This window comes from Metarhizium acridum (assembly GCF_019434415.1).
Source record: "Metarhizium acridum strain ARSEF 324 chromosome Unknown scaffold_1, whole genome shotgun sequence".
Classification (NCBI taxonomy): domain Eukaryota; kingdom Fungi; phylum Ascomycota; class Sordariomycetes; order Hypocreales; family Clavicipitaceae; genus Metarhizium; species Metarhizium acridum.
The window spans coordinates 325902-345031 of record NW_027094015.1 but is presented as its reverse complement, the minus strand read 5'-3'; the positions used below and the strand labels follow the sequence as shown (position 1 = coordinate 345031).

Sequence of the window (19130 nt, the reverse complement as noted above, 5' to 3'; positions counted from 1 at the left end):
GCTCCCACGCCCCCCCTCCCGAGACAACTTGGCGTGATGCAGCCCAACAGCACGCCGTATTTGTCACTTGATGCGCTGCGAGAACCGAAAACGAAAATGTAAAAAATAAAAACAACACTTACTTTACACGGCACGCCACGACGGCAAATATCGTCAAGGTCGCTGAATGCCCCCTCACCGGCCCGCGATATGTCGGTCGTTGGATTCATGCTGCTGCCACGCCGCTCGGCGGAGATGCAGAAGGTTGGTCGTGGCGCGTCGTCACACCGTTTTCTTGCCGAAATATACCTTTTACATTGACCACGTAACAACTCAAGCTGAATGGTTTCTTTTGATTCCTTGTTTCTTCCGAATTAGTTGTTCGCTCTGTACGTCGGTGCCAAAAGCGGCTTTCTGCATTCGCACGTCCCGTCAGGACCGGCTGGCTGCCAAGAACGGTTGATGCCCTCATTCGCGGGAACGGCGTGGCGTGTACTCAACATGTCTTCCTCGGCCCATGTTGCCCCATCTAGCCGAGCGGAAACTACGTGTTGGCGTTGAATAAGGAATGACGCTGGCTGAGACTCTGACCATGCTCAACCATCCCCCTTTACCGTTGTGCTGATGACGGAAGTTACTCTTCAGTTTTGTTTCAGTAGGGCATTGACAACATGACAGCTGCTACAGTGCTACGTCTTATCTGCCTCGCAACACGACAGGTCAACGCAAACCTGCTCATCAATGCACATCAAACAGTCGCTCTCAGCATCACCACTGTTCTTCAGTATGTTGAGAGACTGGACGCGGACACCTGAGGGTCCAAAAGGTTCATTAGTCGTCATCGTCCGTAGACGGTCTAAGCAATCCATTGTAAAAAGTGTTCAAGGAGGAAGCCTCCTCATATGCCTGTCGAATAATGCTATTTACCCCTTTGCATATCCCTCCTCTAAATAACCCAGGTCAGGCCGCGCCTCATGGGTAAAGATTTACTTCGCTTCAATGCCAAGTTTCAACGAGTCCTCCGATGTAGGTGAGCCATTGGATCCGTCCACGGCCGATTCGCCACTGGTAAGACCCTTTCGGATGGCTAGCACGCTGTCGACGATGACGGCGTCGATGCCTTCCTTTACTTGCCTCTGTAGAGCAGTCAATAAAAGTCCCATGGTGACCCGGGGGTGTGAGAGCGGGGGAAGAGGGCATACCTGAACCATGAGGGGATCATTGTTCAATACACCGTAGCTGACGCAGACTAAACCGATTTCCTTGACCACCTTGACCAAACGAGGGCTGTTGATCAATGGCTCCGCAGCAGACACAATGCCCAGCAAATTCCATCGACTGGCGAATCGAATAGCTTCCTGCAGTGAGGATGCGCGAATGTCGCCCACAGGGCTACATCCTGCATCCGTAAGAAACAGGATAGGTATAGAAGGCTGCTTAAAGCTGAGACACAGGCAAATGTCCGGGTTGAAGGAGCTGAAGATGATGTGACGATTTTCCGCCAGATCGTACACCTTGGACAAGACTGTATCGCAGAACGAGTTGAGCTCGACCGCATACGTGTCCATCTCGTGCTCCTCACTCTCGTGAAGCATGGGGTACTTGAGTTCCATGTTAAAACCAATCTCCTCTGGCAACTGGCGGAATAAGTCTTCCAACGTGGCAAAGGGAGCTTGAATAAAATTTCCTCGAGAGTTGGCCTTGTATCCCTTCGCCTTGAAGTCCCTAGTATGCTTCATGCGTTCCTCCATCTCCTCATTCCCGGTGCCAGCATAGCCCATAGATAAGGACCGTTTCGGCGGCGAAAAGCTGTTGCTCCGGGGTCGGATAGTAAGATCATCATCAAAGCTGTCCCTGTTGGCGCCATTCTTATGCGCCCGATCTCTGCTGGCCTTGGCAGGGTTGATGTGAAGGAACTGTTCCAAGGTGAGCGTGTGGACTGGAGCGTCAATGCCCGTCTCACTGACGAGGAAGTCGTGGTAGATGACAGGGACGTGGTCTTTGGTCAGCTGGACATCGAATTCGACGTACTGAGCGCCAAGATTGGCAGCGGCAATGAATGATGGCAGAGTATTCTCTCCAAGCTGCAGTGACTTGTTGGATGTGAGATTCTTGCCCAGGCCGCGATGACCAATTAGCATGGTGGATGAGAGCTTCCTCCAGTATGTCTGTCGTGATGTAATCTCAATGTTGGGATGGTAGAAGGGCGTAATGACCAGAAAGTTGAAATTGACAGTGCCGATGACTTCCAGGTTACTGGACATGATGGGCACGCAAACATCGCCTTGTAGATTCATGCGCCGTGAGCCAATCGTCTTCCTTACTGTTTTGAGCAGGGCAACGGCACGGCCAATCTTGTTCTTCTCGCTTCCCGAGTAGGTTGGAACAATGTCAAACAGCAGTTTGACCTTGGTTGCGTCTGTTGTCTTGAAAACGATGGGTTCGGTAGAAATTCCCTCGTGAACTGGAAGATCAATGGTGGTCGGGTCGCCATGGGCACCATTGGCGCTCACAACCACGGAAAGTGCCGTGTCCAACTGCGTACTGTGCGCCTCGGTGAGAGGAACGCTGTCAAGATGAACAGCTTCCGTGGTTTTTCTAGTGTCCATCGTTCCTAGACTCACAAGCACCAGACTTTCATCGGTGAGGTACCGGTGTCCAAAGGTCTTGACAGGCTCAGCAGGGCGGGGAGTATTGCTGTTTGGTACATTGGAGCGCCTCCCGTCAATGGATGAGTTCTCTGGTGGGTTTGACTGTTGCATACCCTGTGCGATTCTCGCAGCGGCTTCCTCTTCGTTGGTATGCCCAGCGAGAAACCGGGCTATATCCATGTGTCCACGGAGCGCGGCGTGTTCCTTGGCTGTCCAGCCTGACGCGTCGGGCTTGGAAACGTCGGCGCCAGCGTCGACAAGAAGCCGTACAACAGAGAGCGACCCGTCAACAGCTGCCACATGAAGAGGTGTCCAAGAATAAGAGTTTTCAGCAATCTCGATGTTGGCCTTTTGGGAGTCGCTCCCACGGAGAATGATACGAGCACACTCATCGTGACCGAATCTGGCTGCAATGTGCAAGGCGGTTTCGCCTGTCTTGTCAGTCCAGTTGATGTCTACGCCTGCGTCAACAAGCATTTGAACAATTGGTTCATAGTTGGACTTTGTGGCCAAGGCCAGGGAGGCGCCAGATTTGGGAATGGTCTTTCGAATCTGAACCTTGGCCTCACTACTTCCCTGCCAGTTCTCGCCTTGAAGCAATGCCTGCGTGGTCAAGGGATGGCCCCCAATAACGCTCAAGTGAAGTGGTGCAAAGCCATCATTGTCATGCCATTCAGGAGCGTCAATGCCGTCCCTGGCGTCAAACTGGTTCCAATCCTGCATATATTTCATAATGATTTGGCAGACAACAACGAATCCAAACTGGGCGGCATAATGCAAAGGAAGACGTCCAAAGGAATCACGGCCCTTCAGAGCCACACGCTGACTTTCACTAAGCTGATCCAGGAGGTAAATGAGTAACTGAACTGCTTCATCGTCCTTTGAAAGAAGGTTGGATTCCTTAGTATTGATAGCTTTGACGGGAACGGCCGCAGACACTGCCGGCTGCAGATGCCGATTGGTGAAATGTGTTCCAACAGGGACGGGATACGCGCTTGATTCATCATCCTGGGTCGAAGACTTTGTACGGCCGATGTGAATGACTAGCCGATGGATGCAGTTTCGGCCATTGATGTCATCGGGCTCGTCCAAACCATTGACTTGGGTAAGAAGGTAAGTGATGCACTGCCTCGAACGGGCAGAGATGGATCGCTGAAGAAGATTGAGCAGCAATGTGTGAGCAAACGAGTCTGAGCCTACATTGGCGTCGGTGAGTCCCCATTTGAGGGACGAGATGTCGTCATTGCGAACAGCATGATCCAAAATGTCCAGCTGTGACTGTGGCAAGTTGAGCATGGCCTTGGCGGAGGCACGACCGAGTGAGCGAGTAGAGCGATCCGACATGGAATCGTCAATTTGCTGGGCATCACTGAGAACAGATAACCAGCGGTTGATCTCAGCAAGCAATCGACTAATGTTGCCATCCTTGGCAAACTGCTTGGGGTCAACCTTGGTAGAGATGTAACGGTGTTGATATGAAATCTGTGGGACTTTCTTATCAAGCTTCTTGGTAATCTTGACAAAGCCTCTGCGGTTGATCTCGCCGAACCATTGCAGATTTCTCAGCTGTGTTCGCAATTCGAGCAAGGCGCCCATGACCTCTTCAACCTCATCCTGGTCAAGAGTGGCCACGACGTCGGGGACGCGGCCATAGCGGTTGTGGAGGATGTTCAACCGCCGACATGCCTCTGCGAACTTCTTGTTGTAGAAAGAGTCGACATCTTCAAGATTACGGTCGAGGGCAAAGAAGAGCTCTGCAAAGGTCATGAGTTAGGGGACCCGGGGGTAAGTAAAACCCGCCCAAGGCTTTCTTCTCGCTTTGAAGTGTGAGGTTATATATGGCAAAAGAAGCCCACCTGCTGGATCTACCGTTCCTCCATTCCCTGCTTTCTGGGCCAGAGCTTTGACGAGTTTCTTGAGGCCCTTGTAGTTGATGTACGAGGCCGCCCATTCAGGGACCTGATTGCGCGGTAGGCTTTACGAGTTGCGAAGAGCAAGGTGCCGTCTCAGTGACTCTGCCCGTCCAAGGTTTTTTTGGGGGGTGTTTATTGAGAAAAGGCGGGAATCCTGGGGGAACTCACTTCCTGCCAAACTTCATCCTACCGACGATGCTTCTTCGCAACTCTAGAGAATCTTCTTTCTCTGGTCGCTCTCCACAACTCCCCTATTTAGCCGCGCTCCTGGGAGGCCCAGTTCAATTAGCGAGCAAAAGAACTTTCAGGTTTACCCCTGGCACTGGACCCCTTGTATTCCGTAGTCAGCCCCTCAAGTTTCAACTCGATGATAGAGCAGAACCAGAACCGGTGGTGAATGACAGACGGAACACGTCCCACGATAGACAAAATCGAGTGCGAGACAAGAGGCAAGGAAAAAAAGAAGTACAAGAACAAAGAAAGAGAAACCAAATTACCAGTCGAAATCAAAAATCGCCTCAACGAATGGCAAAAACAACGGACCGCGACCCCCGAGTGCCGAGCGAAGTTGTGGAGAGAAGATGGACCCCGAACAGGTCGCGTGATCCCCCAAGCTATTAAGTCACGACGGCTGTTAGCTTTTTTTTTTTTCCCGAATAATTGACGGTATCGTGAGACCGCCCCATCCTGGGGAGCGTCCACAATGCCAACAGGAGTAGAGATTCGCTACCAGTCTTTTCGTCGTCTGCGCCTGCGTTTGCGTCCGGCGTCCGGCGTCTGGCGTCTGGCGTCTGTCGTCCAGCAACGAATTCAGTAGTGTGACATGGAAAGCAGATCGGCGCACCCTTCACAGGACGGGAAAGAGAAACAAAAAGGCCATTGGAATTGTGTGCCTCGTGGGGACTTGACCTGGATTTCAAGAAAAAATCAACGTTGGCCCTTATCCAGGATGGAGATGTGGGGAAGCCATAATAACTTATGCTTCGAGTTGACATGAGGAGCAAGAACAAAGAACGAGCTTAATGGAGTGAGTATTCACGGGCGACTCAAAGAATTTTCACCTGTAGCATGGGGGTGGGTCTATCCGACCCGTCTTGTAACTCGCTCAAGCTCCAGCCAGTTCCAACCACTTCTTGCTGCTGATTGGCGACCGTGGACCAAGACCTGCATCTGACTGGACCAAGGCTGACACTTGACGCCTCTCCAAATCCTCATTACAAAAGTCACCATCGACAATCATCGTTTTGGGCACGCCTCCGTCTCGCCCTCGAACGCCTCCGAATTCCGTGCCCTCGCCCTCGTTGTGTAACTCGACTCTGCACCAATCCAAATTGCAGATTCCACCAACGTGCCATACAGGGCCCTCCTGCACTGACGACACTGACCGGACTGCTTGACCAGCTGACTGGCCGACGCACTGCCGGTGGCCGCACGTCCTGGCGATAGCCGACATTTGATACATTTTGATTCATCACGTCTCAGTTTTTTATTTCCTCTACTAATCACCAATCAGATGTGGAACCTCATATGATCGCTACGAGGCCAAGCACCCTGATTGTACGACACCAGGATGGAATGTGACGGACGGAGGAGTACAGTAATAAGCGTACTGTACATTGATAATTAAAATTGTACATACAACTGCAAGACGCTGTCTAATGCCATCTTTCTCTAGCCCCTGGCAACATCCCACCACCACATTTTCGGTATCAAACACGAGTACATTCAAGTTCCCACAGCCCATTGCCTCCCCTCAGCGTAGACTCGGTGTGAAGGTCGCTGCCAAGTAAGCAGTGCTCTTGGCTTAAAACAAACATGTTCAGCAACCAGCCCGTCTTGTGTCCTACTCCAGCCCCTTGCCGCTGTTTGCGCTTCTCGTAGTTTCGGCCCTCCTTGTTGTTCCGTCCACCCATCATTTACAGCCATTGCCTGCATCTCTTCCGACAAGCGTTCCTCCTCTGAGGGTTGCTCATTGTGGGCCGCTCGCTGTGACTGAAGTGACAGTGATCCACTGGCTGGTACAACGTCCTGAACTTCCCGTGCCAGTATCACAGATCTCTGGATAGCCGATTTGCTAATATGTATAGCCATGGATGTTCTAAACGTTGACGAAAACTCGGGGTACAACAATTTGCTCTCGATCGAATTCGTAGTCTTTCGGACAAACTCGTATTCCTTCCATATACTCTCGAGTTGTAGCAGTCGGCTCTTGGATAGAGTCATCTCAGCACCTTCCTTCGTGCGGGCGACTTCGAAGCTGCCAGGGTGCACAAGTATATCCGGTGAAAGATTTGCTTTTGATAGTGATTCCAGGAGTCTGTTGAGTCTGGGCCCGGAGATGTCCAAGTTGATTAGGCGTCCCTCCCGTTCTCTGTGAGTGCTGAGGCCGCAGATATCGATCAGGGCGAAGGCCCTGCCAACAAGATGTGCTGTAGTGTCGGCATCTTCTTGCGACAGGAGAATCTCCCACCTCTTCTGACTATCTGACAGACCTCGAATCAGTCTCACCGCTGCTCTCCAATCAAGTGCAGCAACACACTCGTCAAAGAGCTGTTTGACGACGCTGGTACTCAGGGCAACTCCAGAACGCATACAGGAGACGAAGAATGAAGCAGCCTCGTCGAAAAGCTTAAAGTGGAGGAGGCCGTTTAGAATGGTTTCCACCAACAATACATTGAGAGGAACATGTTCCCAAACCCAATTTCCTGTGCTTGTACGGAGCTTAGTATTGGCTGCCCACTTCTCCATGCCCCAACTTTCAACGTCTTTGATATGACGTCTACCCATCTTCCCACCCGACTTGCGATCTATTCCGGTAAGACAAGCGAGGGTGCGAAGAAACTGCCCGTGGTTACGTGCTACTCGGTAATGGTTAAGGATCGCTGTAAAAGTGGACGGAGTAGGTTTCAACAGCCGTCTATGGAAGAATGAGTAGACCAAGGCGTCGGAGAACCCATGATGGCCCGATCTGTCAAAGGCAACGATGAGAGTGTTGTATGTATGCATATCGGGAGGATATGCGGAGACAAGAAGGTTAAAGCAAACTCTGCCGATTTTCTCTTTCCAGCTAAGGCCATGTGTTTTGACCAGAGATCGAATTTGGTTATTCAAGGCTACCGTGTTCTTCGCCGCTCTGTCCGGATCTACGGATCGAAATAAAAAGTTTGGGTATCCTTTCGCCGCCAGTCCTCTAGCCTCATCGAACGATGGGCATTCTGCTGAGCTTTTGTCGAGCATCTCGGCGCGGTGAAGTAATTGTTGAACGAGGTATTCGACACTGTGAGATTCGCGAAGCAAGTGGACTTGATTAAGGGACTCCCGAGAGCCAATTCGACTATCTCGCTCTTCAGCCTTGATTGCTCTTTCCAATTGGTCGTAATTAATCTGCCTCGAGGAATGCAACGAAGGTTCTCCTACGGCATTGTAGTATTCTTTCTTCAAATTAGCGATCAACTCGGATGCGTCGATCACCGCCGGTTTATCGATTTCCTTCATAAATGGTCGATTTCGGTAAATCGCTTTGAGACTTTTCCAAAGTGTATCCATCTGCTGTATTGACAGGTCTGGCGCATTGGCTTCCGTCTGCGACGACGTTGATGATGACCTTTCCTGCAGTTCGCCCAGTTCCCTCCTAGCTTCCTCCAACTGCCGGTCCAGCTCCCTTCTGCGATCGTCCTTTCGTACAGCATCCACAGTTGCAGCCGTCGCAAAGACTGAGCTGTAACATGCTGTGAATATCTCTGCAAAGGTCGCTTTGCGTCGTCCGGTAGCTCCGGTAGCTCGTCTACCAGCAGCACCAATTGCGGTGCTACAGGCCCTGCACCCGCAGCGATGAGCCTGACCGGCTTTAGTCCAGAGCGATTGCATCGCGTCTTCATACGAAGAAATGCAAACGCCTCTGGCTCGGTTTCGAGGCGAGGCGGCTTAATTGGGGCCACGAGAACGATATCAATTCGTTTACGAAACACTGCTTCGGGAGCTACTCGGCTCGTGAGATGGGCTGATACTTTTTGATCACGTGATAGCCTCAGGTTTGCGCGTGCACTCCACGCTCCATATTCCCCGCCAAGCGCTGCATCTGGCTCACAGACAAGGACTCGAGACACCGAGACACAGTGACTAGAGAATACGCGAGTGATCCATTAGGTCTGGCATTGGAAACAGAATTTCCAGTGTGTGAGCTAGTCTGTCGTTCAAGATGTTTACATTAGCCATCAAAGCTGAGCAGACAGGGTATGTGTCTTGTATGACAACAGCTTGAATACAAGTCGCTAACCTTGCCCCCCCCCCTCCCCAGAGTAACGAACCTGCGACCAGACGACACCCAGGACAACCCATTCTGGTATATGTTCAAGGTGCAATGTACGTCATGCAGAGAGACACACAATAACTATGTGGGTGTAAACCGTTTTGTAAGTGCCCAAGCACATCTTAGTTTGAACCCTGATGGTCAGGTCGTTCTCATCTCCCACACAGGAAACCAACGAGATGAGCGGCAGCCGGGGTGAAGCCAACTTTGTATGGAGATGCAAAAACTGCAAGGTATTTTCTTCGTTTGAAATCAGGCATTCGCAGGAAAGAGGTCGCTAAAGAATCTGGCAGCGCGAATCATCGGCTTCCATCAAAGCTGCACCATTGGCATACGAGCAATCCGAACCACCCAAGACGCACAAGATTATTGAATTTGATTGCCGCGGACTCGAGTTCACCGAGTTTAAGCCAGAGGTGGGAATATGGCTTGATGACAGATTTTCATTCTTTGAACAAAGTTCTAATGCTCATTGACAGGGAGAGTGGCTCGCCGAGGGTGTTGACTCGGGCACCAAGTTTACAGCCATCGACCTAGCAGATGGGGAATGGTTTGACTACGACGAAAAGGCTGGAGAGGAAGTAAGCATCAAGGATATCACCTGGGAGATTCGCAGAGCTTAGATGCTTAGGTCGAAGGAAATAAAAGGAGCTTAGTTAAAAAAGAGAAAAAAGTGTAGGGTAGCAGCGCCTCTTGGATCCAGGACGCTATCGATACCCCACCCGTAAGCCCATGCATGCACAGCCTGCCAAGGGTCGTTCTTCCTTGATACGACTCTGACCTGGCCAAAACTCGCTGAATGCATTCAACTTCGGACTAAGGTGGACATCAGTATCGACAGTATTGTAATCATCTCGCTAGAATGGCGTCAGACGAGCTTTCAGCCGGCCTCAATTACCTCACCGATGCGGCGCATCTTTTCCGACAGACGGCCCCGGAAACTTCTGCGCACCTGATGAGGCAACGAGATGATTTGATGTTGCACAACAACCTGACTCAACACGAAGTACAGCGGCAACATGTCTGCGGCGCCTGCGGACATATCATGATTCCGGGAGACAAGACGTTATTGAAGCTCGAGCGTCGCGAAATACACAGGTTGCGAAGACGGGCTGCTTCACAGAAGAAGCGGGAAAAGCCAAACGCTGCCTCTTCAGGACCAACGAAATCAATATCATGTGGGCATTGCAGTCGAGCCACTACGATCAGCCTTCCAGCACCCGAGGCAGCAACACGTCGAAAGATATCGAGAGCGTCTGCCGCCAGGAAGACGGTGCCGGCGGAGCCAGAAAATCAGAAGATGACGGCAAATGCAAGCAGCAAGAAGAGGGCCAAGAACCGCAAAGGCGGGCTGCAAGCCCTGCTTGCTGCACAACAGCAGAAATCAACAAGCTCGCTCTCCCTTGCGGATTTTATGGGATGAGACGACACGGTCTACCACGCACGACAGCTCTGCACCTAATACGCCTCCTTTTCGGAGTTCAAGGGAACGTCTAACACGGCCTCCCCCGGCCAGCAACTGCCCTCCTCTCAAGTCTCGAGGTGGCTACGCAACATCAAAACCCAGCATAAAATGCGGCAACGCCATTGGACAGCCTTTTCTGTTCCAAACTCGGCCTTCAATGTTGGGATGACCCACTGGAAGCTTCAGTTGCCTTCTAGCGCACCCTTGAAGGGACTCCCCGCGCCACCAGACCACTAAAATGCCCCCCAGGCCAGCCAGCAGCCTCGCGCTAGCTACCTGGAATGACATAAGGCTACGGGGTACCGCCAGATTTGCCCCTCCAAAAATTTCAATGCCCCTCCATCCGAGTCACAAACCTCCATGCCTCTAATTCTGCGACCAGCATACACACTCCATCTACACGCCGTCGCTCTGTGATAAAGAGCACCACAGCGCCATGTCTGCCGAAGAAAAGAAAGAAGAGACGACGCAGAACCCGACCGAGTTCTTCGAGTCTATCGGTAACAAGGTTGCGGGCTTCTCGGCCACCGGTAATGGCGCCACCCAGGAAGACGAAGAGTATCGACCCGTCGAGGAGATTGAATCGCTTTGCATGAACTGCGGCGAGAATGTGCGTCCTTCTACCGCCGATTTTAATACTCAGACGTTCTAATTCAAAATACTAACATGAGTAATATAGGGCGTCACCCGCCTCCTCCTCACAGCGATCCCCTACTTCCGCGAAGTGGTCATCATGTCCTTCTCCTGCGAGCACTGCAACGTGCAAAACAACGAGATCCAGGCCGCCGGAACCGTCCAGCCAAAAGGGACACACTACGAGCTTCGTCTCACCAGCCTTGAAGACTTTTCGCGGCAAGTCGTCAAGTCCGACACCGCCACCGTCAAGTTCATCGAACTGGATCTTGAGATCCCCCCGGGCCGCGGCCAACTCACGAACGTCGAGGGTCTGCTCACAACCGTCATGGATGACCTCGAAATGAACCAAGAAGCCCGCAAACAACAATCTCCCGAAGTTGCCGAAAAGATTGCCGAGATCATCTCCAAAGGACGCTCCATGCTCGCCGGCGACGCATTTCCCTTCCGCTTCTATGTCGACGACCCGGCCGGCAATTCCTTCATCGCACCCGACCTCAAAGACGGTGTAGGAAAATGGGAGAAGCGCGAGTTTGTCCGCACCCCGGAACAAAACGCCCTCCTCGGCATCAGCGACACCACCGAAGCACCTGCCGACTTCACCAACCCGGGCCTCACGGCAGACGGTGAAATCATCCCCAACGAAGTATACAGCTTCCCAGCCAGCTGCCCTGGCTGCATGCACCCCTGCACAACGCATATGAAGATGGTGGACATCCCGCATTTCAAACAAGTCGTCCTCATGTCCACCGTCTGTGACCACTGCGGCTACCGCTCCAACGATGTCAAAACCGGCGGCGAAATCCCCGAGCTCGGCGAGAAAATCACCCTCACCGTACAAGACGCCACTGATCTTGCCCGTGACATCCTCAAATCCGAAACATGCGGCCTCGAGTGTCCCGAGCTGCAGCTCCAGGTCAACCCCGGCACGCTGGGCGGGCGCTTCACCACCGTAGAAGGCCTCCTCACACAAGTCCGCAACGACCTGCACAGCCAAATCTTCGAAGCCAACGGCGCGGGGCAAGGCGGCGACTCGCTGAGCTCCTCTGAAAAGACGCAGTGGGATGCCTTCTTCGCGGGGCTGGATGCCGCCATCAAGGGCGAAAAGGAATTCACCGTCATCCTGACGGATCCGTTTGCGAGCAGTTTTGTGCAGCCACTTGTCGATCCGCCCGCTCCTGATCCCAAGATCAAAAGGGAGAATTATCAGCGGACCGAAGAGGAGGAGGAGGAGTTGGGGCTAAAAGATATGAAGGTTGAGGGATACGAGGAGCCTGAAAAGACTGGCGGCCACGATGAATAAAATGCAAAATATATAGTGGGGAATGACGCATATGAAGTGAATTTGATTCAAGAGGGTTATAGAGAAAAATCAGCAGCGGAGTTTGAACCGGGGGTATATATACTCGAATTATAACGAAACCTGACCGCGTCTTTTTCTTTGTAATATCACGTAAATTGATTTGAGAAACATTTTTGAACTTCAACTGACTGCTCATACGATACCAACGCAAGTCTTCCACATTGGGTATACTGACACGTAAAGCACATGGATTCTGTACAGCACAAAATGAAAAAACAGACCAAACAAACTCCATGCTCCGTGTCCACGTAATGCTACCACTTTGAATCCATCGCAAACTCATCCGTCCTCATCCCGGACGGACACCCGTGACCATGTCCTCAATCTGAGCTTTGTTCTCCAACGGTGCCATCTGTACGAATCCGCATCTCTAAAACGGCAGGAAAAAAATTAAATAAAAGGAAGCCCACGCCCGAGGGAATGTGCCATCGTCCTTTTTGAGACGTCGATCCCTGATTTTATGAAGTGTTGCAGGAAGAAAAATCAAGGTGATTTGACAAATTGAGAAGGCAAGGGGGAAAAAGACCGAAATCAAAAACCGCTTGTCAAAGGCCGGTTTGGCTCGAGCCATAATAGCATTCTGGCTTGCCCGATCCTTGCGTTCGCAAAACAAATATTAAATAAAAATCGGCCAAGAGTTTCTGTGTCTAGCGTCCTTTCAAGACACAGCAAAGTAAAATAATCAAGCATTCTGCCCTCCAGCCAACCTTTGTCTCGAATAGCCGGGCGCCAAATTGCTCAGCATATTAATCGGTGATGGTAACAATACCGGCCAAACCAGCATAGCCATCTTTATGTAGGCAGCGCCATTGTATCCGAATCGTATCAATCGTTCTTATACTCCCTGCCAGTAGAAAAAAAAAACGCGAATATGACGCTTAGAAGAACGAGGGCTTCGTGAGGACGCGGTACTCGACATAGTCCTCACCATCGATATTGATAATCGTGCCTTGCGATACAAGCTTTCCCATAAAAGGCCCGGTTGCCTTGCGCTCATACTTGACTCCGTCATAAATCTTGGCTTCGTCCGAACTGCTTTTCATGCGAAGGGTCTCCTGTCGAGCCCATACCTTATTCAGTCGTTGCATATCGTCAGATTCATGGAAGAGCATTCGGCCGTTGGTGTTGTGATGGTGCTCGAGAGGCATGTTGGAGGCTGCTGCGGCTGCGGCGGCGGCGGCATTGGCAGCATCTGCAGCAGCTGCAGCCGCCGCTCGCTCTCTCTGCATGGCATGACGATCTGCGCGGCCTTGAGCAGCTTCAGCTCTCGCAATTTCGCGACGCGCCAACGCGTTGGTTCTCTCCACAGCCTCTACGCTCTGAAGTCGGCTTGCGCGTAGTTCACTCTCGCTGAGCGATGCCCGGATAGGTCGCGGCTCAGTTCGGCGCGACTGACGGAGCTCGTGACCACCGTAGCCATGCCGCCCATTCATGCGCTCATCGCCATCGCCTTGTGGAGAGGCTGTAAACGTGGGAACTGTGACGTTGTGGGGTTGCTTATATGGCATTGTGCCGGCTCGGGTCTGTGCCTCGTACACAGCCTTGGTCTCATTCTCAATGCGATCGGCAGAGGATTCGCCATGATCTAATTGATATTGCCGAACGCGGCAGTATTCCTTAACCTCTTGCCTGTTAAGGGCTTTCAAATGTGGCTCAAATTCAACCTCCTCGTAAGCAATCCATAAAGCACCGGCTCCGGATGGAAAGTTGCCATCCACGAATCGGCCATCCCTAGTCTCTCGAACGACCTTGACACGAAACATGTCATTCTGACCCAAGATACCATACACAGCGTGACGATCCTTTGGATCAAGTTCACTCGACGGCTTCCAATATCCTATTAAGATGCGCGTCGGTCGAGTCCCTGGAAGAGGATCAACCGAAAATCGATTTTGATGAGCAGCAATAGCCAGCTGCGAAGTTGGAACAGTCGGCTCGGGGGCAATGTCAGGAGGCGCTGGGTTAATAGCGGCAAAACCACCACTGATACGCCTGCGCTTGAGGTCAGGGCGGACGGGACCCTGAAGATGTTCTGGCATATCGATACCGTATGCGATAGCAGGAGGCTGTACCGGATTCTCCAAAGCTGGGTTCTCCTTGACGCGGCGGATTGCCTCTTTAACGGCAGCGTGCTCAGCGGCTATACGGCCATCCTCAGTTTCCTCAGGTGCAACCTCGGATCGAAGTCGGGTATACTCCTTTACTTGGAAGTGGTCCAAGCCAACAAGATGGTCAGAAAAGACGACGCGCTCAAAGGTGACCCAGCTTCCACCAGGTCCTGGAGGCAAGGGATATTCCTCAGCCAATGACTCCCCATATTTCGTGTTGGGTTGAATCCGAGTGCGTAGGCGATCTCGGACATCGATGAAGCCGATAACAGCGTGCTTCCTGTCCTCATCTGGCACGTTTGAATCCCTCCAAGTCCCCAGAAGAACACCTTTAACCCCTGGACCACCGAGACTTTGACGATTGGGTTTGAATTTGTTTGCACTAGTGGGCGAAGTGGGTGACCTCTCAGGGGCCGCAGTGTGGGCGCTTTCTAGCTTGCTCTCGCTCAGATCATTAAAGATGGAAGTTCGCTTTCGCTTAGGATAATGCGAACCAGCAGACACCCCTGGAGCGTCTTCCATCGCCTCGTCCTCGTTGCACTCCGAAGCTTGGCGCCCGCTTGGCAACTTTGGCGCTCCCCTGCTGCTCCGGCCGCTGACAACAATTTCGTCCTCCAGTTCGTTGAATGCTACATTGCTGTCCGGATCGCTCAGTTCACTATCGCCCTCGTTATCCTCCTGGCGAGTTTTGTTGCCATTCAACCGTCTAAGCATCATGTTAGTCGACGTTTCTGGTATGATCTTCGTTCTTGTGATAGGCCCCGAGGGCGATTCTGTAGCATGCATGTCTGGCCGCTTCTATCTTGAGACAAGAGTAAACATATATGTATACTCTTTTTTTTTTTGTGTGTGTGTGTGTGTGTGTGTATATGGGTAAAAGAAAAAGAACCCGGGTGAAACTCCTTTCGCACAGGGAACTATTGCACGACGAACACGTGATGTACGAGAATGGTGTCTGTGAAGTACAAGAGACGGACAAAGTCACAGAAAAGCGCAGTTGCAGGATGTGCGACTTGAATCCTCTTACAACTCGGCTGAAACCAGTGATGGTAGGAAACACACCAGACCTCAGACGCTCGATAACACTTGTCTCTGATTCTGCGCGTTCTAGTGGCGGTGTAACAAACCGTCTGCACCGATTGGAACAGAGACCACGAGTCAAGCCCGACTTCACGGGATAAAAACCAGTAGAAGTGGCCGTATTATGTCTGCGCGCATAAACCTTTGGTGTAACACAACATCAGTTCAACGGACACCAGTGGTCCATATGTCAGTTGAGCTATGCCGTGCCAACTGCGCTGGGGTGTGTCCGTGAAACAAGGCTTTTGTTTAAAGAAGCGGATTCCAGCCCAGCGCTGACCTTTGGGCGCGCAACACTGGCGCAGCAGTGAGCAAGAGCGAAGTCAAGTTGCGTTTTACAACTTGTCCACGTGGATAATGCAGCATCTGCCCGGCACTGGGCACTTTGCAGCTCCGAAAATAGGGCACACGGCCGTGCTCGGTGACAAAGGTTATGGTGAAAGCTGCTTTTCGGACTCTTTCCACTCCCGACTTTCTGACTTTGTGACTCGTTGCAAGTATACGAGAGCAAACCGGGTTGAGAACTGACAGAAAGGGTGCCGGTGGAAGGAGCACTGATGTTGAGGAGTGTGGATCGGGTCGCTTCGGGGCGCAAGAGGTGGTGATCATACGAGATGAAAGAGTAAAGATAAAGAAACTCGCGTATCGTTTTGGATCATTTTGGATCAGTCATGCATGTGGACCTCCTTTTGGTGCCCGGCATGAAATTGCCGTTGCGGTTGGTAAAATGGAAAGAGCGATGTGCAAATGAAAGCAAATGAAAAGTGCATGGACGAATCCAGCCTTGGTGCTGGTGGACGCAGCACTTGGCGGTCGTTGGGGGGGGGGGGGGGAGCAGCCAGTTCAGTGCTCGGAACAGCTCGAACCACTCGAGAATTCTCTCAACATTGGGCTTCCAAAGGCCTCCCACAGCCAGCACTGCTTGTCAAGCGCAACCAGACACAAAGACTCGTCCGGCTCGGCGGCACTGCGGAATTGCTGGCGTCCAAGTATAGATCGACATGGAGGCAACTGCCCAACCCGGGCCTGGGCGTAGCTGCAGGGCCGAAGCTATAAAACATCGAGGCAGCACGGAAGAAGGCAGGCAGAAATATGAGCAGCGAGCAGCGAACGCAGACCGCCGGGTGCAACCGCCGACCAAACCCATCTCGAGGCTTTTTGTTTGGGGTTCCCGCCGCGGTGAAGCTGTAGGCCAGGCCAGCCAGATGCAAGTCTCGTCTTTCAAGACTTGAGGGGAGATTGGCTACCAAAAGCAAACTACTAGTTTGCGAATGGGCTGAAGGGTGCACAAAGCCACCAAATCAATTGATGCGGCACAGAGGCGTAGAGCCAGTGGACCACGACTATCATGGAGCCAAGACCTGAGACCCAAGACTGGAGGGAACTGGGATGAGGAAAGGAAACAATTGACAACTCACCTAGGTGGCGTTTGTTCGCCTTTGTCCGGCTGCTCAGCTCCGCCGCTTCGACTGGATGCACCCTCGGTTTCGTGCGAAACACCATTCTCTTGCTTGGGTTGAGGAACAGAATCGGATGCAGGCGGTTCATCCGAGGAAGCTCCAGCAGGAGTTGCTCGATTTGCTGATGGCGCGGCTGTGGTGTCGGCTCCTTCAGAGGATGTGTGCGCCTGTGTCGGTATTGACGCTGGAGACGGCGACTTGCGCTCAGTCGGCGTGGTGTTGTTGTCCTTAACACCAGGATCCTCCATGACACACGCGGGCGCAAAGGCAAAAGTTGCGTAGTCGGTGTGCGTATGCGAATGCGTGTGGAGGAAAGCGGAAATCGAAAGGTATGCGACGAGACAGCAAGAAGAAAAGAAGGATGAAGAAATGAAGAAGACAAGGTCCAAGCAGGGAGAAACAAAAATAGAGTGCTAGTAGTGGTAGTGATAATCAGACGATGAGACGTCCAAAGTGAGTCAAGGACAGCAGAGAATGGAAGACAAGGATGACCAAGTGGGAACTCAACCAAATTAACACTGTAATAGTGCCTCGTAGATGTGATGTAGCTGGTAGTTGTTATCTTGCAAAGGTTCGGCAACTCCTTGCAAGCCCCAGAATTTTTTTTAATGTTTTTTACCCGGGCCCGAGTTCCGATGGTCTGTCTGTCTTTCTGCGACAGGTGAGGAATAAGAAGACAGAAAACAAAGGTTGTATTGCTTGTGGGTTGACGACGGGCAGGTGGCGTGGGTTGCTGTTTTTTTTTTTTGTTGTGGTCCTGTGGTCCTGTGATCCTATGGTAGAAATGGAATTACTCAAGATATAGACAATAGCAGTATCTGACGAGAAGAGCAACGGGGATGGGGGGAAATAGTGTGGTGCGGGCAAAAAAAAAGGGAGAAGAGAAAAGGTACAGGATAGAACGGTAGTTTCGGAGGCGGGCCCGAGGGTTTGGGAATGATGAGAAACTCAAGGGCCACGTTGAGTCGTTTTGACAGAGGCCAGATGCTTAGGGGCCGGAAGGGTGCGAAATGTCTGGGTTGCCCCAGCTAATAGGAAATAAGGCCAAAGGACGACGAGAGAGCTCTTCACTGCCAGCCAGCCAAGCAGGCAAAGACGAGCGTATGAAGGCACTGGTGTGAGAGGCGCGATGGACACGCAACCACTTGGGCCAGACCAGAGTGTAACGAATTGAGGCGAGCCAGGGCCTGCGACAAGAGACTCACGAGTTCTCCATCGGACTGGGCTATACTTGGAATGCAACTCGAGCGTATGTACTGTACGCCGTTGGGCGTGTTGATCAAAAGGACTGACAGACACACTATACTGGGGAGGTTATGGGCGGGCTATAATCAAAGGCAACTTGACGTCTGATTTGATACTCGGTCCAAACAAGAGAGCCAAAAAGGCGCCGCGCGCGCGCCAACAGAGTGCGAAACTTGCAAGGCGAATAAATAAATGGACGAAGGGGGGAGGGGGGCGGGATGCGTGCGTAATACGGGGGGGCGTGTGTGCAGGCCAATGACGCCGTATCGAGTTATGTATCATGTCTGGTATAATGTGTAAATGTGTACGATTGATTGCCTTGGGCGGTGGGCGTGGCTTGAACCGTCTGATGGTTGACTGGCCTGGGTTTCATCATTCTAGCCTTTCCAAACCCTGGCGGCGGGAGAGGGAAACGCCAGCCTGGTTGTTGAATGCAAAGAAATCAAATACATAGTACGACGCCGTACTGTGTGCTCTTTTCGTGCTCTTCTCTTGGCGCTCGAGTTGCAATACTACCACCATCCTACCATGCAACTACCGTCCAGTGTGGAACTCGGCCAAGAGTAAGCGCCGGAGCGGATATGAAGGGACGACGAGACGACAAGACGACAAAGGCACGAGAAGGCACGAGAGACGAGCTCCCCTTCTTTTGCAGAGCAACCGGTTGCACGGCGTTGGGTTCCGAGCTGCGCGCAATTGAGTTTGTTGTCAAGCCAAAACGCACAAAGCCGGGGTGTGTGTCACGTACGGAGTGCGTGAAATGACTGATGAGTGAATGCAACTTTGTCGAGTAGAGCAACTCATGATGCCAGATTACACCTGGCCTACCGCGTGCCGATTCATGGACTGACTACGTTTGTACACATGCAAGCTTGCGTTATTAGAAGATGTATCCGATATGCGCAGATGAGAGCGGTAGAAACT

General features: G+C 52.0%; 7 protein-coding genes across 8 annotated transcripts; 3 read left to right on the top strand and 4 right to left on the bottom strand.

Moving 5' to 3' along the window:
• Positions 1 to 965: 965 nt before the first annotated feature.
• Positions 966 to 4397, bottom strand: GDE1_1 (Glycerophosphocholine phosphodiesterase; the record flags this gene model as incomplete). The annotated part of the gene is made up of 2 exons (XM_066115921.1): positions 966 to 1115; positions 1182 to 4397. 2 exons carry the CDS (start codon positions 4395 to 4397, stop codon positions 966 to 968), a joined length of 3366 nt encoding a protein of 1121 aa, XP_065977801.1.
• Positions 4398 to 5648: 1251 nt separating this feature from the next.
• Positions 5649 to 6005, bottom strand: J3458_000066 (uncharacterized protein; the record flags this gene model as incomplete). Its single annotated transcript, XM_066115920.1, has 1 exon — positions 5649 to 6005. One exon carries the CDS (start codon positions 6003 to 6005, stop codon positions 5649 to 5651), a length of 357 nt encoding a protein of 118 aa, XP_065977800.1.
• A 263-nt stretch (positions 6006 to 6268) lies between these two features.
• On the bottom strand, positions 6269 to 8410 carry J3458_000065 (uncharacterized protein; the record flags this gene model as incomplete). The annotated part of the gene is made up of 1 exon (XM_007808231.2): positions 6269 to 8410. One exon carries the CDS (start codon positions 8408 to 8410, stop codon positions 6269 to 6271), a length of 2142 nt encoding a protein of 713 aa, XP_007806422.2.
• A 224-nt stretch (positions 8411 to 8634) lies between these two features.
• Positions 8635 to 9475, top strand: J3458_000064 (uncharacterized protein; the record flags this gene model as incomplete). The annotated part of the gene is made up of 4 exons (XM_066115919.1): positions 8635 to 8955; positions 9020 to 9085; positions 9146 to 9268; positions 9332 to 9475. Exons 1-4 carry the CDS (start codon positions 8890 to 8892, stop codon positions 9473 to 9475), a joined length of 399 nt encoding a protein of 132 aa, XP_065977799.1. The 5' UTR covers positions 8635 to 8889.
• A 239-nt stretch (positions 9476 to 9714) lies between these two features.
• Positions 9715 to 10275, top strand: J3458_000063 (uncharacterized protein; the record flags this gene model as incomplete). The annotated part of the gene is made up of 1 exon (XM_066115918.1): positions 9715 to 10275. One exon carries the CDS (start codon positions 9715 to 9717, stop codon positions 10273 to 10275), a length of 561 nt encoding a protein of 186 aa, XP_065977798.1.
• Positions 10065 to 18204, bottom strand: J3458_000061 (uncharacterized protein). 2 transcript variants are annotated; one of them, XM_066115917.1, is made up of 2 exons: positions 16920 to 18204; positions 10864 to 15127 (listed from the first exon to the last, which is right to left on the bottom strand). In XM_066115917.1, the coding sequence occupies exons 1-2, from the start codon at positions 17207 to 17209 to the stop codon at positions 13192 to 13194; spliced, it is 2226 nt and encodes a 741-aa protein (XP_065977797.1). In that variant the 5' UTR covers positions 17210 to 18204; the 3' UTR covers positions 10864 to 13191. The 2 variants fall into 2 exon arrangements, with proteins under 2 accessions (XP_007806425.2, XP_065977797.1); XM_007808234.2 differs by lacking the exon at positions 16920 to 18204 and having other exon boundaries at positions 10065 to 15375.
• Positions 10754 to 12253, top strand: ZPR1_1 (nucleolar zinc-finger protein; the record flags this gene model as incomplete). Its single annotated transcript, XM_007808233.2, has 2 exons — positions 10754 to 10927; positions 10997 to 12253. 2 exons carry the CDS (start codon positions 10754 to 10756, stop codon positions 12251 to 12253), a joined length of 1431 nt encoding a protein of 476 aa, XP_007806424.1.
• Positions 18205 to 19130: the final 926 nt, after the last annotated feature.

Coding starts and splice junctions, on each gene's coding strand:
- J3458_000061 (XM_066115917.1), bottom strand. CDS start 17,209: ATGGAGGATCCTGGTGTTAAGGACAACAACACCACGCCGACTGAGCGC. Junction 15,128..16,919: donor GGCGAACAAACGCCACCTAG/GTGAGTTGTCAA, acceptor CATGATGCTTAG/ACGGTTGAATGGCAACAAAA.